Genomic DNA, 21,421 nt, shown 5'->3' on the forward strand with positions numbered 1-21,421 from the left:
GTGACACTTTGAAAGTAAACTGTCGTGTTTAAATTGTGTCCCAAAAGTATTAGACTAGTGCAATCTTGGCTTAGCATGCATCAATATAATCCAAAAAATGGCACCATTTGAATTTGACCTCCAAGCCATAAATAGGTTCCTGACCCCTGTTTTCCAGTATACATCCGTATTTGAGCATTTGACCAACGACTGATCAAGCGATAGCCATCGCTAGCCCAAATCGCCTGAGAGAACGCCAACTCTACCACCAGTGGTACAGATGACACGGGAAAAGGCGTTCGAGCCGATCTCATCACACTATTTCTGTACTCACAGTGCCAGAAACACCGATTTGCCTGGTGCGTTCCCATAGGTTAAACTGTGTTTCCGATTCTTCACTTGTGCGTCAGGAACAGGACGTGGTCAATACATCGTTTGCGGGGTTCCTCCACCTTTTTCAAGGCCAATTTTTTATTTTGTCAGCGCAAAAGAATGTTTTTTCATGGTTGTCATGGATGACTGAAATTAAGTGGCTATCTTGCCGCTACGTGACGTTACGTTCGTTCCTACAAACTAAAGCACCGACGGCTTTAAACGCCATTTAGCAGGAGCCCTCGACCGCGCCGACATTTGGATAAACGGCCGGCCCGAGCCGAGTTGCCCTTTACCGTCGAGCGGGATTTCATTTTCCTCCGCTGAAAAACGATGGCGGAAAAAAGCGGTCGTTATGAACTCCTTCTGAACAACGCAGCTTCGCGACGTCGCGCTCGTTGAAAAACACAGAAAGGGCTCTAGAGAAGTGAAATAAGAAAGGCGTTCGATACGGAAGACAAAAAATGGAAAGAGCAAAAAAATGAGGCAAATTTGGACTCATTATTGATCTGGATTGCTCCCGAGCAGAGCGCATTCAATCTTTCAATCGACTGCCGATCGTTCCCTTTTTGTTTTTTGCATGTTTTTGAGAGGATCTGTGACTCGATTGCTTCAAATAAAATTGGTAATAGTTCATTGTATTCATTTTATTTTTTATTTAGCGCACTAAAGTTATTTTTGTTGAATTTGTCTGTTTGGTATTTTCAGGGATTTTGTGTGGTTCGACTTTAAATCCGGTACATGTGTAAAAAGTTTAAATTGTTTCATATTTGACAATTCTTTTTTTGTAGATCTGTGAATATTTTAGTCAAGTCATGTTTATTTGTGACGCCCTTAATCACAAAGAGTCTCAAAGGGCTGCACGGATCAAAGAATATTGCAAACTAGTAGAACTATCTGGGATAATCTGTTGCCTCGTTAGCGATTCTACAGTGTAGAAAAGGATTTTGGGGTTATTCCTTTGTGCCGCGATCACCTTCGAAAAATAGGCTGATTTTGCAGAGGCATGGGCTGCTTTATACTTTAACAAGTTCTTACACCAGGTTTGACGGAAACCCTTCAGCTTGGTAGCGCGCCATTTTCTTTCAGATTTCCTGCAGTCTTGTTCAAGCCATCTAGTTTCATCGGTAAACCAAGGCGTGCGTCTTTTAGGTCGTGATTTAAGCTGTAGGGGCGCTACGGAATCCAGGACACTAGCCAGGGTAGCGTTAAACTCATTCACGAGTGAGACAATAGAGCCTTTATATAAAGGAAACGACGCAACTACTCCTGATTTTAATTTATATTTCAAGTGTTTTGCAGGAATCCCCTCCTAAAGAGTCAGTCTTCCAAATAGAGCTGTGCTATTGGTTGCGATCAATCGGCGACGCTTCACATGACAACGCCATGATGAGAAGCCAAATCGGCAACCCTAAATGTTAAAAGGGTCCTATTGCACCCAAAAAACAAAACAGATGTGTCTGGAGCCGCAAAAAAACGAAAATCCTTCTATAGGCCTTATAATGTATGCAACTCATCTATATGAGCTAGTCGAATATGAAAATGGCAAAGTTGGATTCGGCGCATCCTGTAGATAACGACGTGACGACTCCGCTGTAAGATACCGCCCCAACTTCATGACAACATGGACAAATTACAGTATGTTTCTTTGCTTTCCTAATGAAGAAATCCAATTTTGGATGTCATTTTCATTTTGAGTATTGAGGAAAAAAACAACAACATTTATCGTGCCCCTTATCTGGGTGACAAAGAGAGCGCAATTTATGAAGATAAAATAACAGCCTTTTGAGAAAACAAGAGTAAACAGATTTGCATTCATACATTTCGATTTTGGGGTCTTTACGCCGATGACACACCTTCATGATTGTTTAAAACAACCGCCCGTCCGGCTGGTGACGCTGTTCCTTTAACACAGGAGACAACGCAGAAAGTGCGGAAAAACATGTAGGAGAGATGTGCCGGAGTTTTTCATTGCAGCCAAGTTCATCGGGCAGGAGTTCAACCCTGAGAGCAACAACTTCGCGTCACAATATACGACTATACCGCATTCGAGGTGACCACCCGAACCCTGACTCTTTCCGACCTGATACCAGTCAGGGAGAGCGCAGTCCAACCTGCCGCTTCCCAGCCATCGACTGATACCAGCTGATGTTCCCTCTCGTCTCCTAGCTACACCCTTAGTTGAAACGTTTTATTCTACAGATTTTCACAGTTTTGGAAAATGTGTTTTTGTCCCATTTGGCCTATCATAGAAACCGTACTAAAAATGTATTTCCTTCCCTCATTTTTCTGCCAGATAATAACCCCGGCAACTAAGCTATTAGAACGCATATCGCGACTTCAAAGACGTATTCGTTCGACAAAATAAAGCGCGCCGCACTCACCTGAAGCCGACGATGGGGCACTCTTTGCAGATGTTGCACTTGGCCTGGTGCTTGGCCGTTTCGGCGGCGGCGACCCGGTGCAGGACGGGCAGCCAGACCATGGACTGGGGCTCCAGGCGCATCCACTCCACGAACTGACGGGCCTCCAGCTCCACCTTGTGCGTGGCCTGATCATTTGGTCCAAAAAAAATAAAAATAACATCAGGGTTCAAGTATTTGAAGGTTCTGTTATTAGCATACCAAAGCTCACATGGCCTTTCTGATTTCATTGCCCCCTATCTTTCCGCTCGGAGCCTTCGCTCAGAAAATGCTGGTCTACGCGTGACTCCAAGAGCCAAGAAGAAATCGACAGAGCATATGACTTGAACAGTTCCATATAATAATATATGTATCGTGTAATATTTGAATCTCCGTTGACAGTTCAATTACCTATGAATGAAGTATTTTACCACTTGTGAGGCCCCTTCAAGGTTTCCTATTTTTCCATGCTGTGGTTTTGAGTTTTTCCTTGCCCGCATGTTGGTTTTAGATCAGGGGATGGGGTCATTGTAAACTGTCTGGACTATTGAAAAAGAATGAAACACTTTTCCAGGTTTATTCTGTGTTTAATATTGGACGCCTGCAAAGAAGATTGCATAGGGCACCAGGTCACTATTTTGGTTATCGTTGCACACTGTTGTCCATCATTTTGACTACTATGCACCGTTTCCATCATTGTCACTATCGGCCAATCATGTTATTGTTTTTTTATTTCAAAATCCTTTAGGGCGGATCTGCTTTTGTAACCTAGGAGATTTAGGACAAATGAAGGCTTTTAGAACGGGTTGGAATTCCTTATCTGAGGGTTCTGTAAAGATCGCTCTTGTTCTCCTCGCGTGACGGAAATCCGTCCATGTCCTCTCTTCGTGTTTGAACTTATCACCTTAATAATGTGCGCTCGTGTTTTTTCTCCCCCCCAAAAAAATCAAACCTAACCTTTCCGACATTGACAAACGGCTAAAGGGCAACAGAAGGTTACGGTTCCTATTTTTTTTTTAACAGACTGAATCCTGAATGTTGACTCTCAGTTTCTCCTCATAGCTTCACGGTACAAAATAGAAAGAACCCTTTACTTCAAGAATGTTTCCATCATTGCCACGTCAAACGAATCGGGGAGCATTTAGAAAAGAAGATGACAAACTCGGAAAAGGGAACTTGACGTCTATAGACGTCGACGGGAGGTGAAAGGCTTGATCTTAACCGTTTAAGAGACTGAGTCACTCCACTTCCAGTCATGAACAACTTTCCTACAATCAAAGATCTAGAACTCGGTCTCATTTTTTTGCGAGTCGGGCATCACACGGGGCACCATTTTTTTACATTATAAACAAGTTTAGCCGAATCACGTGCTAAAACTATTGACATAACAATGTCTTTTATGCCTGAAGAAAAAACACAAATGAGTCACTTCTAAAAAGATAATAGACAAGGTTGACATTTGAAGTTCATTCTCGGATAAGCTACAGTGATGACATATATAGCCGTCAGCAGGAGTTATCAGTGTTCATTTTAAAGGCCTCTGAGACAGAGAAATCAAAGATCTGGCCCTGGGGGGTGCAAACTACTGTCCAGGGAAAAAACTACGCCAAAGAAAAAAGGTCTATTGCTATCCTTTCATCTTAGTTTCACTCAAGGCTAACACATCATCCTTCCCTTTAGTCATCATCCTTCTGATCTCCTCTTCCTCCGCTTTACTTCCACATCCTCTCACATTTAGTGGCCCTATAACTAGGGTTTGCAAGACCTTTCGGTCTCCTGCCCCCCTTTCTTTGCCTTGTTGTCTCTTAGGGAGTAGAAATAGAGAGGAGAGGATCCCCGGTCCCCGCGCTCCCTCCAGGGCCCCCTCACCACAGGGCCAAAACCAGTATGTTTCCACCTGGTTATAAATAGAAATAGAAATATAAAAATATGTATAACACAATATACAACTAATGGCTACATTTTCTTTGCGTGCCATTTTATGATGCATTTATTCATCAAGATATTTATCAAATGTAATTAAATATACAATTGGGGCTAGCTGCATTTGAAGTTTCAATTTATCACATGGATTGAATTCTGACATTTCCTAACCCATTTAATTCAATGGTTTTTCTTCATAAGCAAAAGAAAATGGAAAATATCAGCGCTGCTATTCTAAAAAGACCTATGTCCCCTTTTTTTCTGAATATAATGTGTAAAAAAAACATTGTTTTTTTTGTTAAAAGGCTTAAAGAGACACGTTTTCTTTTGAAATGGTCGCAACAATATGAAAAAAAACAACAAAAACTGACATGATCTTTTACCTTCATGAATTGTTGAGGTATCAAATTTGAGACTGGAACGGTGGATACAAAAAAAAAAAAAAAAAAAAAAAAACACGCACAAAAAAAAAATGTTTGTCCAATTGTTTAATTCAACGCAAAACTCAGCCCACCCCGACCGATATGGACCATCATTTCACACTTTTTGCTCGTCGGCCTCCCACGAGACACCATTTTTTCCTGACAATCAAAAGAAGTTCTGCCAAAAACAATTCATCAACCCAAACTAGACATTTCCCTAAAAATTTTGACGCACCCGTCTCATAAAAATGTTTACAAACGAGATACCGCAGTTTGAAAGCGATGACCCCGATAAGACAGACGGACGGCGGGGACAAAAATACGTTTCAGGTGGTAAAATTTACAGCCGCGCCGATCATTCACTCATGATGAGCTCGTGAAAACAAACGGTCGGGACGGGAACAGGTGGGACACAGGTGGCCGTGTCAAAGTTTCACACGGCTAACTTATTCAAACGATTCAGGCGCGACTGCGGCACATCTGCCGCCAAAGACAAAAACGCCACCTTTACAAGCTCTCTCCAATTTGTACGCCGGCTCCTCGGAGGCGGCGGAACGGAGAGAGTGAGAAACGGCAGGGCCGGCGCCCGAGGGGATAAAGCTATCGTTAAATAGCGGGAACATCCGGCGATAAAGCCGCAAAATTGATTCCTTGGCCGCTGTAAAGCAGTGGGGGGGGGAGAAGCGACAGAAACGGAGCGCGGGCCACGGGAAGCATCGGGGTTGCCGCTCGAATATTCAAATCGACCTGAAACAGCTTCGGTTGTTCGACTGCCAGTCATAAGTCCTCCAAAAAACAAAATTTCCAATCCAAATGAAGCCGAATCGATCGATGAAGAAAAACCTTAAAAGGCAGCGCAGTGCGATCAAACAGACTCATTAGCCTGGATTCGGATAATAAGATGACTTGCAAAGCAGACCTTACGTATCGTGGCAGTAGCTCGGTGACACAAAAACATTTGGGGCGGCAGTAGCTCAGGAGGTAGAGCGATCGTCTTAGGATTAAGGGATCCCAGTTCGAATCCCGGCTTGTCCGGGTCACATGTCGAAGTGTCCTTGGGTAAGACACTGAACCCCCAATACCCCCAATAAGCAGGTTAGCGCCTTACATGGCTGCGGGGCCGCTATTGGGAAATGTGAAGCACACTGTAAAGCGCTTTGGGAAGTCATTGACTTGAAAAGCGCTATAGAAATGCAGATCATTTCATTTCATTTGTAGAGAAAGTTGAACCAAACAAAGTCCTTGGTAAGATTTAAGTAACATTCAAACAAGTTAGCTTTAATGACGTGCATCCTACATTTGGCTATGAAAGAAAGCTTGAGCATTAGGCCACAATATATAACTTTGGTGCGTTCGAGGCGAAAACCAATCTCCCGTCTTACTAGCACCCACGAACTTGGACCAGCTGATCTTCCCTCTCGTCTAATACTGACACCCCTAGTTGAAATGTAACATTTATTCTACACATTTTCACAGCATTGTGAAATGCATGCAGTCCAAATAACAATCTTCATTTGTTAAAAACGACAAATCCGTCTGATCTAAAACTATCCCGACTAGTTTATAGATCATGATTTGTGTGCGGGTGTCTATGTGACTTATAGGCAACAAAATGGCTGATCCGATGATTCCGAAAAAGTACTTTTGGCCTCTGCAAGTGTCTTAAGATACATCTCGTGTTAAGTCACCCACAATCTGCTTTCATGTGTTCTGCTTTTTTGAGGTCTCTAACACCCTCTGGCGACCAAATGACAACTCCAGGCAGCCCAATCCAATCTTCTATCGGTCTGGTGGCTCGTTTGTTTTATTTACCCTTCTGCTGCCGCTAATGAGCTTGTTTTTGGTTTACAGGGATAGCAGATGTTGACTCGATTGGGATTTATTAGCCTGTCCCTAAAAATGGACACGGGTTTATTTATGGATCGATGTGTTTATTATTATTTGCCCCTATAAATAAATCAACTTGTGCTAAACGTAGGAAAAAAATGAAAATGTATCTGATTATTCGACAAATAGTCTTTAGAAGTAAGATCTTGGGCCCGAACGGGACCTGGGCTCAAAATGTCAATCTTTGAATAATGACGTTTTTTCGTAGAGGATCGACTCAGCACGCACTTACTTTTACTCAAGTCATTATTTAGATCAAGTACACGCTTGAACTCCAGATCACTAAATCCAAAGACATTTTCATCCTCTGTGTTGGGGTCAAAGATGCGCCGCTTCCTCCTACCGCCTCCCTCGCGTCAGGGGTCCTATTACAAACTTCATTTTTGCTTTTCGGCCAAATCTTTCACTCTATGCGGCTAGTCGTCTGCAGAATAGGATTTACTTTTAGATGCTGTTGGGTTCACTTTCGCTTGGCGCACTCGGGCGAAGAACCGGCGCCGCACTCGCGGGGCCCTCTTGATCAGAGGGACTCGGCCCCAGAAACGCACAGTTCCGTGCCGGAGTACGCACAGCCAGAGTAAAGCTTCGCGTTTACTTTGGCGGCAAATCAAATCTACAGTTTAATTTTGGGCTCAAGGTAATCTGTCAAGTTTAGGCAGGTTCGGGTTTAACGTACCTGCGACTCGGGTAGGGTCGGGCTGGAATCTTTCCAGACCCGACCTGACCTCTAACAGTGGCTGTAGCGGTGCGAGGGCCACTTACGTGCTGGAAGCAGCTGCGCACGCTGGGTTCGATGTTGGAGCCCCCGAAGGCGGCCACCTCCCCCAGTTGTTTGGGGATCTGGATGGCCTCGTGGAGAAGAAGACCCAGTTGCCTCTGGTCGCACGTGTCGCCCGCCGATGCCGCCTGACTAAAAAGGTCTGCGCCCGGAAAAAAACAATGGCGGTTATCGAACACGTAAAATCTTTTCTACAAAATTGTATTCGTTGACGTCGTCGACAACGATCGATGATAGAAAGTCGACGACAGAAAATAAATAACTATTGGTTCATATTCACATATATATTGACTGATGTAAAAATGTCTCTTTAGGTGATAAAATAACAGCTGTTATATGACTGCGAGCACTATGCTCGTAAAAAAGCCGGGTCCCAAAACAGGATACGTAGACTTTTTTCATGGCCAAACTCAAAGGAGCTGGTTTTCTAAATAGAGCTGATCTCTTGGGTGCGACCAGTAGGAGGCGGTGACGCTGCACATTAAAACACCATAATGACCGAGAGCAGGCGCGTCTGCGTCATTTTTGTGCACTTTTTAAAAAGGTTTTCTCTATTGCAGGGGTGGCGAACACGCGGCTCTCGAGCCGCATGCGGATCTTGGCCAATAAGAATGCGGCTCTTTGTTTTATCATATTTTCTATATACTGTGGCTCTTTGCCTCGTTTCATGTTTTTTATGTGTGTATTGAGGGTGGACACTTTCCTTGAAATCAACACAAGAACAATACTTGTTGTATTGTAAGGAGAGGAGTGTGTTATGGGACATAATTGTGTGTGTCTGTCATGGCAGGTCAGTGCGTGGTGCGGCTCTTTGACTCTCAAAGTTAAAAACTTCGGATCTTCGTGTCAAACTTGTTCGCCACCCCTGCTCTATTGCGTGGTCCATCGAGTCAGACTGCCAGGAAACACGTTAATGTCGAGCATTTCCAAACCCTTCAACCAAAATGTAAGCATTTTGCAGGATTTCAAGCACCCGTACGAACCCCGCAAAAAGAAAACTCTTTAAACGTGGGGCTGTATTTGGCCGGATCTTCTTTCAACACACGAGAAGCCCAAAAACGAACGAGACTGCAGATTTTGGTGTTGCGATGAAATCCTCCTTCCTTCGTGACCTCCTTTTGGAGATCTAACCCAGAAAGAAGGCCGTCGGGCTGAGAGGATACCCACGACGCTAACGGACCACCGGGAGTTTCCGGAGCGGCGGCCGAAAATGACGCGGCAAAGGCGTGCGTGCGGACTCACATTTGTATTTGTCCTCCAGGTGTCCCTTGCAGAGGGACAGGATGCCCGTCTTCATGGACATGACCCGGATCTTGCCGCTGCGTCCGCTGACAAAGGACGAAAAGGAAAACCATCAAAAGCGGCAAAAACCACAACTATAATAATGGCTCATTTCGAATGCTAAATGTGGGCCGCTTTTCAGGCTATTCCTCCAAAAAGAACTTGGTTTTTTTTTAACGATCAGTTGGGTCATTTGCTCTTATTTGAATTTCAATATTTCTACACATAAAATGGTCTGAGAGAAAAGTTCTCAGTAAAAAAAAAAAATCCTGTCGGCAAATGATTTCTGTCGATTTTTAAGTAGTATCTTTTCAGGATTTTTCAATAAAAAGAAAAGGAATATCAACCTTACTTTAAAAAAAAATTGGGCAGTTTATTTAGCTTAATAATATTTTCTCCTATATTGATTTATTTAAAACGTAGTCTTATGTGGGTCATCTTAACAAAATTAATAATAATATTTTGGGTTGATAATTTCTGCTGCCATTTTTTCTCACATTGTGTTTTTTTAAGTACTCATTTACACTTTCTTGTGTAAATATTGCGTAAATTATCTTTTTTAATTTTTTACTTTTACAGTTAAATGTGACTCTGGAGTGCCACGTCCAATTTCATTGTCGCAATATGTTCAACCCATTTTGTAACAATGATAATAAAGGTAGATTCTATTCTATTTCAAATTGTAGCGTAAACGAGGAAAAATCGAGTGAAATTAGAACAAAAAGTGAAAACACAATCAAAGGAGTGTCGTTTTATGATGAAAAGCCGAGCACTCATTTGTACTTTTTTTGTCACGATTTGGCTCATGAGAGCCACCTGGGGGATCGGAGGAGCAATGTCAGGATGCCATCTCGGAAATAGTCGTCTATTCGTTATCCTCTTAGACTTATTTTTGGAGTTTCGGAAGACGCGATTCTCCCCCTTGTGGTTTTCCAAGACAAAAAAAGCCGAACGGACCGAGGCCACCTACGTGTCGTAGACGTTGAGCAGCCAGTTGAGACACATGTCCACGCAGAGCGGCACGTTGACCAAATCTTTGTGTTGTTGCTCCAGGCCGTCGTAGACGCCGGTCAGACACCCGATGACGTCCGGGACCGTCAGTTGTCGGTCCCGCTCGTCCAGTTTGTGCTGGGCGAAGGTGTCGTGGGCCGCGCTCAGGTCCAGGAGGTCCACTGGAACGTCACATGATCCATGTCAGTTTGCGCCAACAAACGTCTTCCTCTTTTATGCGTCTTTTTAGGAAGCGTCGTGAAAAATGTTGCCGCTATCCCGCTTTGGCCAATGACAGACAAGTCTGTCAAACGAGAAACGAGTGAAAGTGGATCTTGGAAGCTGGGCCTGATGATCACTAAATGATTGTAAATGCCACTTTGATGACAGTCCAGAATGCCCTGAGATGCGTGAAAATCTATGGAGTGCGGCAATAGTCGACAGGGGATAATGGGTCTCAGCCAAGCAGGTGCAATTTACTTGAGTTCCACTGGTCTGAGTCAAGTTGGGCAAAATCCACAAGAAAAGCTCTCATTAAAATATTACACTTTGTTTGAATATGTTTTCCAAACCTTTTCCACACAAAATAAAAATCATAGAAATATAAATTAATATTAATTCAAACCAAAGCGAATCCATAATTTACATCCGCTCCACAGTAGGGTTTGGGCCTTTAAAGTATTATCCAAGGCCGCAATTGACCCTCAGGCCACGAGTTTGAGACCCCAGAGGCGTGCCGCCCTGACGCACTTAAAATTCAGAGCCACAATCCATTATCCCCAGTAGACCATTGCCGTGAGCAGGGACAGGCAGAGTGTACTCTTGTCAGGCCTGGCAGTTTTGTTTGTTTTTTGCAATTTCTATATTAAAATGAACTGCACTCGAGTAGTTGCAATCCATTATCCCCAAGCAAGGCAAGTACAGGTAGAGAGCATTTTTTCAAGAAATGCACATTGGTAGCTGCAGGCCATTATCCTCAGTAGATTATGCTGAGAGCAGGGGCGAGCAGAGCATATTTTTTTCAGTTTAGGTCGGTGAAGCGTTTCTGTAATCCCTTATCCCTGATCCCAAGCAGAGGCTAACAGAGCACACTTTTGTTGAGCCCGGCGGCTCTTTTTTGCCATTATTTCTTCCAACACAGTTTTAATTTTTTGGTTTTTCTGTTTGAATTATTTCTGAACGACACTGTTTTGGCCACAATCCATGATCTGTTGGGTTTGAGACAGCAAATTGGTGTTCTTCACTTGTACATCCGGGATCTATTATCCCTGCCAGCAAGAGCTGTTAAGAATGGGCAGGGGCTAACATTGAAGATTTTCGCATATTGCAGGGGAGTTCTGATCCCCAATAGCTCGAAAAAAAAAAAAACAAGGATTACAGTAATGTGAAAAAAGAACAAAAATGGTGCCCTGTGCTAGGCCTAACTGGCACCAAGTCCTATTTTTCTTCTGATTTTCTGTAAGCTTGTTATGAACGATCGCAAGGGCAGCGACGAGCATGTCGCCTCTGGTTTGCTTTTAGGGCCCTTATGTTTAGCGCTCGCTCAGCGGGCCGCGCCAATTACCGGTCAGGCCTCACGCTGACGGTTTCGGGCCGCGGGAAAAACGCGCTAGCGGCTAGCGTGTTGTTGCCCCTCCCTCGGCACGGACTTAACCCAATTTAACATTTGATAGCGCGGCCGCCGTCGGCGTTCGTACGCAAACGTGTCGTCGGCACCGACAAAAAAGGATTTGATGCGTCTTGGGACCGAAGAGGGTTCAGAGTTAAATGAGGAAATGTCCCTGGGCAAGACACCGAACTGATAAGCAGGTAAGGCGCCGCGCATGCCTGACTCTGCTATCGGTGTGCGAATAAGTCAAGTGTGAAGTGCATTGGTAAGCGTTTTGGAGGTCCTCAGTAAAGCACTATAGAAATATCAATTTGCCATTCTCTCTTTCCATTTTTTCATTCCTCCTCCCTCTCTTTCATTTCTCTCCCCTCTCTCTCATTCTCTTCTTTTCTCCCTCTCTCCATAGTAACCTCCCTTTCTTTCTCATACTATTCTTTTCTCTCTCTCTTTTTCCATTCTTTCCTCTATCTTCCTCTGGCTTCAATTCTGGCAGCTCGTCAACTGTTAAAACGTAGGGCCCAAAACTGGAATTGCAATAAAGGATTGTCTGATACTTTGGAGGGAGTGGTATCGATTAGTGGGATATCAAAAGCTTCTTCCGGAGGGCCATCACAACTCTAAATAAGCATGCAAAACCGAAAATAGATATCTTGTGAATTCTTTCAATGTAATATTGTTACTTTAATTTGTGAATCTGAACAATAGCAGTGTTCAAATTTCAGAGAGAAAGAATCCTCCCCCAGATAGGTGTCACGTAAACGACCGAATTCAAGCACTTTATAAGAACGTTCAAAGTCAAGTTTTTAATTTCTCCAGTACCGCACAGAGAAGAAATCCGATGCGAATCATATTTTGCAAAGCCGCAAATATATCTGAAATTTACATAGGACATCATGTGTGCGCATTGATGTTTAAATTGAAAATAAATCGAAATTTGTGGTTTTGGAGACCATTCTCTGCCCATATACAGGGATCAGAATGGAGATTTTCATTTTCAGCTGAAATAGCCAGGGTCCAGGAATAAAGCAGGGCGGAGCGCCACCCAAACCCCCAATTTTTCTAACGGCCGCCAGGGTGCGCCAGAGCAATAAAGGAAAGAGTGAGACAGTCGTATTTTGAAATTGTTTGCTACGCAAGAGAAAAAGTGAAAAAGTCGGAATGCCTTTGGGGTTCAAAAACAGCGGAAATCCGCGGATCCGCGGAAAATTCTGATCCCTGCATATAGGTGACTGGCTAACATTTTCAGGTGCAGGAAGTTCTCCCCTTACAATTTACGACCCGAAACGCTACCTTCATTTATTACATGTCCCATAAAAAATGTCCTAAATTGATACATAATCCTTGTATTAATCCACATTTCTTAGTGGCCTGTTTAGGTGTAGCACGCACCCGTTCTGTAGGGGGCGATGACTCTTTATGGGACAATGCCATACAAACTCATGCCGGCTGCTGTTCATCAGGAGGAAAGCAATCCAACGGCAAAGCGAAGCTACCAGAGAGCAGTGTCGACTTTTAAGCAGACTTTGTTGTGAAACGAGGCAACAATTTCAAGCATTGACCAGCACTTTGATCCTTGAAAACACAATATCTAGGATTTCAAGCACCCCGTTTTTTTAACATCCATTCAAAATTCCCAGCACAGACTTATGTTCTCATGTAAGGCAATAATGCTGTCTATATCGTTTTCTCACGGCTTCATTTCTAGGCGGCCATTTTGAAACATTTGCGTGTGTTTGACTCACGACAGAGAGCTTTCTGCAGCCGGCGAATCTTCATGGCGGTGCGGTAGGCGGAGAACCTCACGTTGTTCAGGTCCACTACCGAGAAAAATTCAAAGAGAAAAATTCAAAGAGAAATACAATACAATACAATAATACCACACATATACTACAACAATTCTATATAGAAATACGACCAAAATACCACACATATACTACCAATATGGGCCCCTTGGTCCATTTTTTCAACCCAAAGCGGCCGCGTGGCGACTCTAAATACAGTGGTACCTCTGCTTACAAATGGCATTCAAAAGTTTCAGGTTACAAAATCCCTGAACGGGAAAATATTGCCTCAACTTACAAAGATGTTTCAAGATACAAAGGCAAAAACAGAACAAGCTGCCATTTGCCACTCAAAGTTCTACCCGGCAGCCAGTGTGATCCCGGCATGCTCTTCGTGTCACCGGTTAAACTTAAAAGGTAAATGAATATTTGGATGATTTCCTTTATTCTATGTTTGTGACATGATGGACCTCTTGTTGAATGTTTACGGTGCAGTTATCTCATTTCAACACTATAGTTTTGCGGGACTTCGAACAAATTAACAATGCGCCTCTACTTCTGAAGTTTTGGGGGTTACGAAGCTACTCCCGGAACAACTTCAATTGGTATTTTCAGAGTAGAGGGGCGCTGATCACGGTGAGTACCTAGCGAATGGTAAAGCTCCGTCATCTTGGGGTGGTCCCAGCACGTGCTTTGGCTCTGGTGGCTGAAAACACAAAAAAAGAAAGAACGTCATCCCAAATCATGCCACACGCACCCAAAAAAAAAATCAAAGTTTCTTACTTGATGTAATAAGGGACTTTATTTTGAGATACCGCTCGTTGCCAGGGGAGCTGCACTGAAGCTAGAAAAGGAAACAAAGATTGATCCAAAATACATTTTAGTAGTAGTAGCGGTCAGTTCTCGCTGTATGGGCTTTTTATCCAGCGGTTTGCCACATTCTGAATGTGTTAACTGCCCCTTTTCTGCCTGTGTCTGCCTGTGCGTCAATCATATTGAGGTCCAAGTTCTGCACTTATGTAAAACAGCTCGACGAACGGACGTTATGTACGCGTAAATCAATTTCCAGTTTCGTTAAAATCACAAAAGGCCGGAAAAAATGCTTTCTAAAGCCAACAAATTTGGACTTCTCCACATTCTAAAGGAAGGTAATAGCATTTTCATGCCACATTTTGTGTTTTTTCCAGTAGTGAAATGGATACTTTAGAATGATTCTTTCAATATTTTGCAATACGGCCTGCCAAACAAAAAGGGCAAAAATAGAATTATACGTCGTCACACGAGAACATAAGCGCATCACCGACTTTTTGGGCCAAATTGTTCCCATAGAAAGTTCTTTTATCTAAGTGCCCAAATCAGTCAACATATCAGATTTCTCATAGCCAATCAATAGAGGAATAGAGTAGATTTTTTTTTTCAAATTAGAGTTTGACAGTACAGAAGTTATTTGTGAAAATGAAACTTTATAAACTACAGAAAAAAAGCAAGAAGGAGAGCGAGACAGAGAGAGCGACAAATCAATCGATCAATGCGTCAATAAAGGTTTCCTACTTGGCCTTTTGGGAGCGAGGACTAAAAAGTGCAAAGAGAAGAAAAAACAAACGGCGTTCCGATTTCTTACTGGATAGGAAATGTTGCGAGGAGGGTCCAAAGTCTCGATGCGCTTCCCGCAGGAGCTTCAACCGGTCCTCCAGCGCCACCTGCCACCAGACGTCGCCGCTTGAAAACCTGACCCAGCGAACTGAAGCCGTGAGGACGGACTCACCCGCAACAGGTTCCACCTCCCGTCCAGCTGCTCCGGTCGCCCGCGGGCCGCCTGCGGTAACTGCGGATCGGCGCTCAGGTCCTTGATGGTCCGGACGTCCTGACCCAGCCGGATGGTTTCCTCGTGGAGGGCCTGAGGGAACCGGATCAACAACGTAAGGTAAAAAGCCGTCCAAAATTGAAAATTGAGCACGAAAAGGTCGAGCGATAGCCAAACAGCATGCGAAAAATGTAAAAAACTAGCTGGAAAGGTCAATCCTAACTACTGTAATCCAGAGGAGGGGAATTATTTGTGGTCGGGCTTTCAAATATGTGGTCAAGGGGACCATCCTGGAGGAACAGACATGCGATATCCCTTTTAAATAGATGACTTATCAAATTTCTTTGAAATCCACCCAATTCAAGCAAAATTATAGATCAGGTCCCTGTTTTAAGCACTCAATTTGAAATGTAGTTTAACTGCAGATGTTTTTTTCGTTGTCGATTTCTTTCGTATTTCTGCAGTTTTTCGATAGAATATTTGAGAAAAGAAGTGGAGAGTGTGGAAATGCACTACACCAATGGACAGGAACCACACCACTTAAAAAGCTTACATTCAACAAGCGTACTAACCAGTCAATCATAGCTGTGCCACCTTTTTTCAAGCATTCAACAGTACAACCATCCAACCCAGGTGCCTTCCCCCCCTTTCATTTCTTTCACTGTCTCTTTACTGCACCTCCCATGTTTGTTGGTGATAGGAATGAGTGGAGAGGTGTTGTAAAAGGATAGTGGGATGTGTGGACGTGTTCTAAGGGATGGGCGGGCCAAATGTATGATGCGGCAGGGGTAAACCAGCGAAAGCTGTCGGGCCCTGCTGTTGAACAGAAGAGTGTGTTGTGTCACCCCGACCCGAGTGACACGGGCGCTTTCTGGTGTCCCGTTACATCTGGAGGGACGAAAGCATGACCGACTTGGATGTCGAGGTGCTTAACTTGTTTGGGCGTTTGGTCATTTGGGTTGGCCATGGTCCAAACATTTTCGAGTGTTTTTACTACTTTTTCCTTTTTTAATTTTCTTTGTTATTGTGTTTGTCTTGCTGTCGGTCACCCCTCTTGAGGGATATGACCAAGGTAGATAGATGGATATAATATTTGTAACGATCTAATATTTTTGGATTATTACTATAGTTATATTTTTGTAGTAGTTCCTTAGTAGTATTCTTGTAGTATTTCTGTTGTAATATTTCTCTTGTAGCATTTTTGTCATCATATTTCTGTAGTAATTTTGTGTTACGATCTTACCGTATTGGTATTTTTGTAGCGTTCTTGTCATAATATTTTCCGTAGTGTTATTTTGTCCTATTTCTGCGGTCGTTTTTTAGTATTTCAGTCGAATTTGCGTACGAACAACGCTCACACGGCGCCGCCGACGGCCGGAAAAATCATTTTTGTTCGGGCATCGCGAGGCGCCCGCCTACCAAGGTCTCTCGGATGTGGTCCTGCAGCGAGTCGATGAGGAGGTCGCCCACCGGCTGCCAGTCGGCCGCGGCCTCCTCGGCCCGGCTCAGTCCGAGGTCCGCTCGCTCCGTTCGGGACTGGAGGTCCCGCAGGCGCTCCAGGGCTCGCTCCACCCGGTCCCGCCGCTCGGCCGCTCGGTCCCGGAGACCTCGCCAGCCCTCGCCCACTTGGCCCGTTTGCTTGCGGATGGCCCGGGCCAAAAGGCGGGCCTTCTCCTCCGGACTCGGTTCTGAAAGCGCAAAAGGATACGCTCGTCGATTTTGGACAGAGGGGGGGCTAAAGAGCGCAACATAGCGCCTCGTTTGCCTGCCCTCTCCCTTTCCTGACCGGCATCTACTCCCCCTCAACAAAGCCATCATGTTTTCATTTTGGATCTCCATATACATATCGCTTGTTTGTCTGTGTCTGTTGTTCACCCTAGATGATAAAAATGCCCTAAAAAGCTTAGTACTTTAAGTTTAGTAGACACAGCATTTTCCCCAGAAAGGCATTCTACTCCCCCAGGCAGGACAGGACGAATTTCTCATGTTTTACCAAGCAATCGGGTGAGTCACTCCAGAGGTAAAAATGCCCCAAAAAAGACTCTGCAGTTTTGGTTTTGCAGACTCAGCAGTTTTCCCAGAAAGACATTCAGCTCTTCCAGGCCAGAACAACATTGCATTTCAACCCAATGTCTTGCAGACAGTTCAAAAAATTTTGACCTATTTGTAAAGAAAAAAAGGTGCATTTTAGGTTTTGCCGGCTTCACGTTTTTTTTTTAGCTCTTTAATTCGGCCCGGGACGCAACCGTGAGAGAAGCACAAGAGAAGAATAGATCCGCTCCATGGCTGGAGCTGGATTTCTTTCTCTCTTTATATAACTATTTCCTTTTTATTTCTTTAGCTCTCTCTTTGTTGTATCTATTTACCTATCCCTAGCTCTTTACCTCTTTCTCCTAGACCCTCTTGCTTTCTATCTCACTCTCTTTAATTTTATCCCCCTAAAGGGGTTGGGGGTCTGTACCGACCCGAGACGGCGTGCGGGTCCTTGCGCGGTTCCCCCGGACCTTCGATGGGCTGCTCAGCCAAGAACATTCCCGCTTGCTCCAAAGTGCTGTTCACCAACTGCTCGCGTTCCGAAAGTTCCGACAGCAGCGTCTGGACACAAAAATGGAAAAAAACGGAATATTCAGAAAACGTATCCTGGACTGCACGAAACGGGCGGCCTGCGGGCCCAATCTGGTCCGCGAGAGCATTACCGAAAGGGGCGCGAGAGAAAAATGAGCTGCGGTTTATGTCTCTCTCACACTCTGTCACTTTCCTTTTTTTCTCACTTGCTCTGGATCTATCCATTTCTTTTTTTCTGTCCCCTTTTTTCCTCTTCCTCACCCATCTCTTTCTCTTTTTTTCCTTCACTTTCTCACTCATTTCTCGTATCCCTTTTCTCTCTTTGCTTTCTCAATCTATTTCTTTCTCATCTTTGTTCTCGCTCACCCTCTTTTTCCCATTTTGTCTTTTATTCCTCACTTTGTCCCTCATTTTCTTTCATTCTTTATATATGTATATCCCTTTGTCTCTCACTTTTCCTATTCCTCATGTATTTATTTTTCTCACTTTCTCTCTATTTTGCTCTCCCTCTTCCATTGCTCCTCTTTTCCTCTGCCCCCTCTTCATTTTCTATTTTTATCTCTTTCAATTGAGGTCTCTCTCGCTCTCTCATTCTCTCAAATCTACTCGTCCGGCCTCGGCGAGCCGACTCGGATGCCGTTGCCCCGAACGCAGCAAACGAACCTCGAAGTGTGTGTGTGTGTGAAACGTACCGCGCATCGTTTCTGCTGCTGTAGCAAAGTGGGCACGTCGCCCCCGAGGGGCATCTGCTGGGCCAGCTCCTCGTCGCGGGTGCAAATCCAGCGCCAGAGCTCCTCCAGGAGGCCCAGGAGACGGGACCAGCGCTCCGCACCCGCCTCCAGGTGAGCCCTGCCGACAAGGACACGCCCACAAATCGTTAACGCCAGAAGAGTTTTCCCTCGCCCGCATGTCGGTTTCGGATCAGAGACCTGTGCAGTCCTGTGAGACATTGTGATCAAGGGCCAAACAAAGAAATGGGACAGTGTGACTTGACCCTTACCCTAACAACTAGTCCCTCTCTTTCTCGCTTTGTTTCTCTTTCTTATTCCCTCTCTTTCTCTTAAATGGACTGGTACGCCCCCCCCTCGAGTGACCACTAGCGCTCGTCCCCTTCTTCCCAGGAGCATCTCATCCGCTTGCCGCCACCTCGGATTTCGTCTCCGCCTCCTTCAGAAGAAATAGGGAGCAGGTTCCGTCTTAGTCGGTGTGCCCGGCCCTAGATCAATTTTCGTGGAACGTAGGTCATCCATATTTCAGCGCTCGCGCTCCATAAAGAAAATGGACGTCCCGGCTCGTCGGGGTCATAGATCATGAAGAAGCGAGGCTTCGTTTGCTCGGCTCAAAGCCAAGACCTCGAGAAGCCATTTTCAGACGGCGGGGTTTCCCCCCTTGCTTTATAGACCTGGCGCCCTGCCAGACTTTAGCCTGGTTTCTACCCTCAGAGTCATCCTAAGGTATGGGGTCCAAAAAGTCAATTTGTTAAAAAATACATTTAAAAAATAAAGCTATATAATGGTACCAATACGACAAACAAACAAATTCGAAGCAAGATAAATGAAAAGGTGGGTGCAGCAATGGTACCGTAAATGGCCATCAGCCAAAATGGGGCAAAAATAACACACATGGCAAAACAAGCTGGGACACGGCAGGCGAGCAGGGTGCTAAAAAGGGCGGAAAAACGGGAGGCTAGACCACCAAAAGCATGCAGTAGGCAGCCAGGATAACAGGGAGCCAATAATAAAAACAATGACCACAGCAACAAACACAAACCCAGCCAGGAGCAAAAACATTGAGCTTTGTAGCTCGCTAGCTTCTTACTGTTTTAGCTATTTAGCAAGCCATCTCGCTTATTACTTTTTTTTTTGCTAGTGTGACTAATATTTTAGATTTTTTGCTAGCTGGCCACCTTTCTAGTTAGCTATCCAGCTTTGATTTTAGCTTTGTAGCTGACTTTTTGGATGTTTTTTTACTCCCTTGGCTAGCTCCCTTTTAGTATTTAACTTTTTAATCTTTCTAGCTATCAAGCTACCTGTTTAGCTACCTATCAAACCTTTTTCATTTTTTCTATCCAGCTAACATTTAACTTGCTTGTTATTAAGCCAAATGTTCGGCTCCTTTCCAGCTAGCTATCTAGCTTTGTAGCCCACTTTTTGGGTGGGTTTTTACTCCTTTGGCTAGCACCCTTTAAGTATTCAACCATTTTAATCTTTCTAGCTATCAAGCTACCTTTTTAGCTATCTAGCAAGCTTTTTTCATTTTTTTCTATCCGGCTATCATTTTACTCTTCTTGCCTGTTATTAAGCTAAATGTTCGGCTCCTTTCTAGATAGCTTTGTTTTTAGCTCTCTAGTCGGCTCTTTAGTTGGCTTTTTCCTGTTTAAGCTAGCCGTTTAGCATCCTTTGAGTTTTGACCTTTCTAGCGAACTACCAAGCTAGCTTTTTAGCGTGCCATCCAGCCAAGTGGCTATTTTAAAGACACGTGTCGTCCTGGAGAGGGACAGGCCTCGCCGGGCTGTACTTGCCCAAGACGCACCGCAGGAAACGGTGGGGGGACACGACTGACCGTATGTGGGCGGACTTGGCCTTGAGGTGGCTCCATCGTTGGTTCATGTCGTCCAGTCTCTGTTGGAGGAAAACGGCCTCCTCCGAGCTGCCCAGCGCCTTCACCATCTTGGACTTGTTGCCTTCCGCGCTCTTGTAGATCTCGTTGTGAGCTTCTATCTCCGCCTGGATGTCCTGAAACACACCGAGGCGTCAGAATCCCATCCCAACACGTGAAGCAACTCGACTAAAAATCGAAATGAAATATCCTTGTGACAAGACTAACCGAAGAGTCTTTTTTCAATGGCCAAATTCAAGCACTTTCAAGGCAAATCGTTCACTTTTTCCAGATGGAAGAGATCCATCTTGCTGCTAACACATACTTTTTGAGCAGTCCCATCTATGGCCTTTTGATGTCAATGGGCTTCTATAAACTGACATGAATTTTGCCATCCTGCCTCAATGTCACACTTTTTAAGAGGGAAGTGGGCTCGATAGAAATTGGCTATTTATGGAGTTAAAAAAAAAAAAGGAAATAAACAAAAAAATTTGAAGTTTGGACTCATTTGATTGATATCAATTGCTAGAAGCAGAGTGCGTTCAATCTTTCAATCTTAGAGACTGGTGATCTTTTGCTTATATATTTTTTGCGTTTTCTCAGATCGGTGAAGAAATTGCTTAAAAAAAGAATTGAAAATAGTTACAATTTTTTGTTTACGTCTTATCATTTATGAACAAACTGAAGTCGTTGTTTTGCATTTTCAAGAATGTTATGTTGTTCTTAGACTTCAAATCGTGTGTAAAAGTCTTTAATTGTTTTGTATTTTTCAACTTCTTGAAGTGTGAATGATTTTCATTCATATTTCAAGAGTTTTACAGGGATCCCCTGCATCACGTAGAAAATGACTTCCTACTTAATCATTTGGTGCATTCATTATTTTTATTGATAAGTCTGAGAAGCCTGCTTTTTTAATGAGCCGCTTTTCGAAAAAGAGCCAGAATTCCCACAACTCGACTGACAAAGCTTTCCTTTCGAACGCGACAGCAGGGGGCGGTAACGCCTCACGTGACACCTGGAGCCACCCTCT

At 44.1% G+C, this 21,421-nt stretch overlaps 1 protein-coding gene across 1 annotated transcript in view; it reads right to left on the bottom strand.

The window, feature by feature from the left end:
• utrn (utrophin) overlaps positions 1 to 21,421 on the bottom strand; it is a 138,944-nt gene that overhangs the window by 23,907 nt on the left and 93,616 nt on the right. The window contains exons 55-67 of the mRNA XM_088324441.1: positions 20,356 to 20,528; positions 18,486 to 18,642; positions 17,694 to 17,823; positions 16,648 to 16,916; positions 15,190 to 15,321; positions 15,046 to 15,124; positions 14,208 to 14,268; positions 14,069 to 14,130; positions 13,386 to 13,460; positions 10,015 to 10,216; positions 9,006 to 9,091; positions 7,748 to 7,905; positions 2,736 to 2,902 (exon numbers count right to left, since the gene is read on the bottom strand). Of these exons, the coding sequence (XP_088180567.1) occupies positions 2,736 to 2,902; positions 7,748 to 7,905; positions 9,006 to 9,091; positions 10,015 to 10,216; positions 13,386 to 13,460; positions 14,069 to 14,130; positions 14,208 to 14,268; positions 15,046 to 15,124; positions 15,190 to 15,321; positions 16,648 to 16,916; positions 17,694 to 17,823; positions 18,486 to 18,642; positions 20,356 to 20,528 (1,751 nt within the window). The remainder of the gene's footprint in view (positions 1 to 2,735; positions 2,903 to 7,747; positions 7,906 to 9,005; positions 9,092 to 10,014; positions 10,217 to 13,385; positions 13,461 to 14,068; positions 14,131 to 14,207; positions 14,269 to 15,045; positions 15,125 to 15,189; positions 15,322 to 16,647; positions 16,917 to 17,693; positions 17,824 to 18,485; positions 18,643 to 20,355; positions 20,529 to 21,421) is intronic.

This window comes from Urocampus carinirostris, chromosome 20 (assembly GCF_059441175.1).
Source record: "Urocampus carinirostris isolate Australia breed hairy pipefish chromosome 20, RoL_Ucar_1.0, whole genome shotgun sequence".
NCBI lineage: Eukaryota > Metazoa > Chordata > Actinopteri > Syngnathiformes > Syngnathidae > Urocampus > Urocampus carinirostris.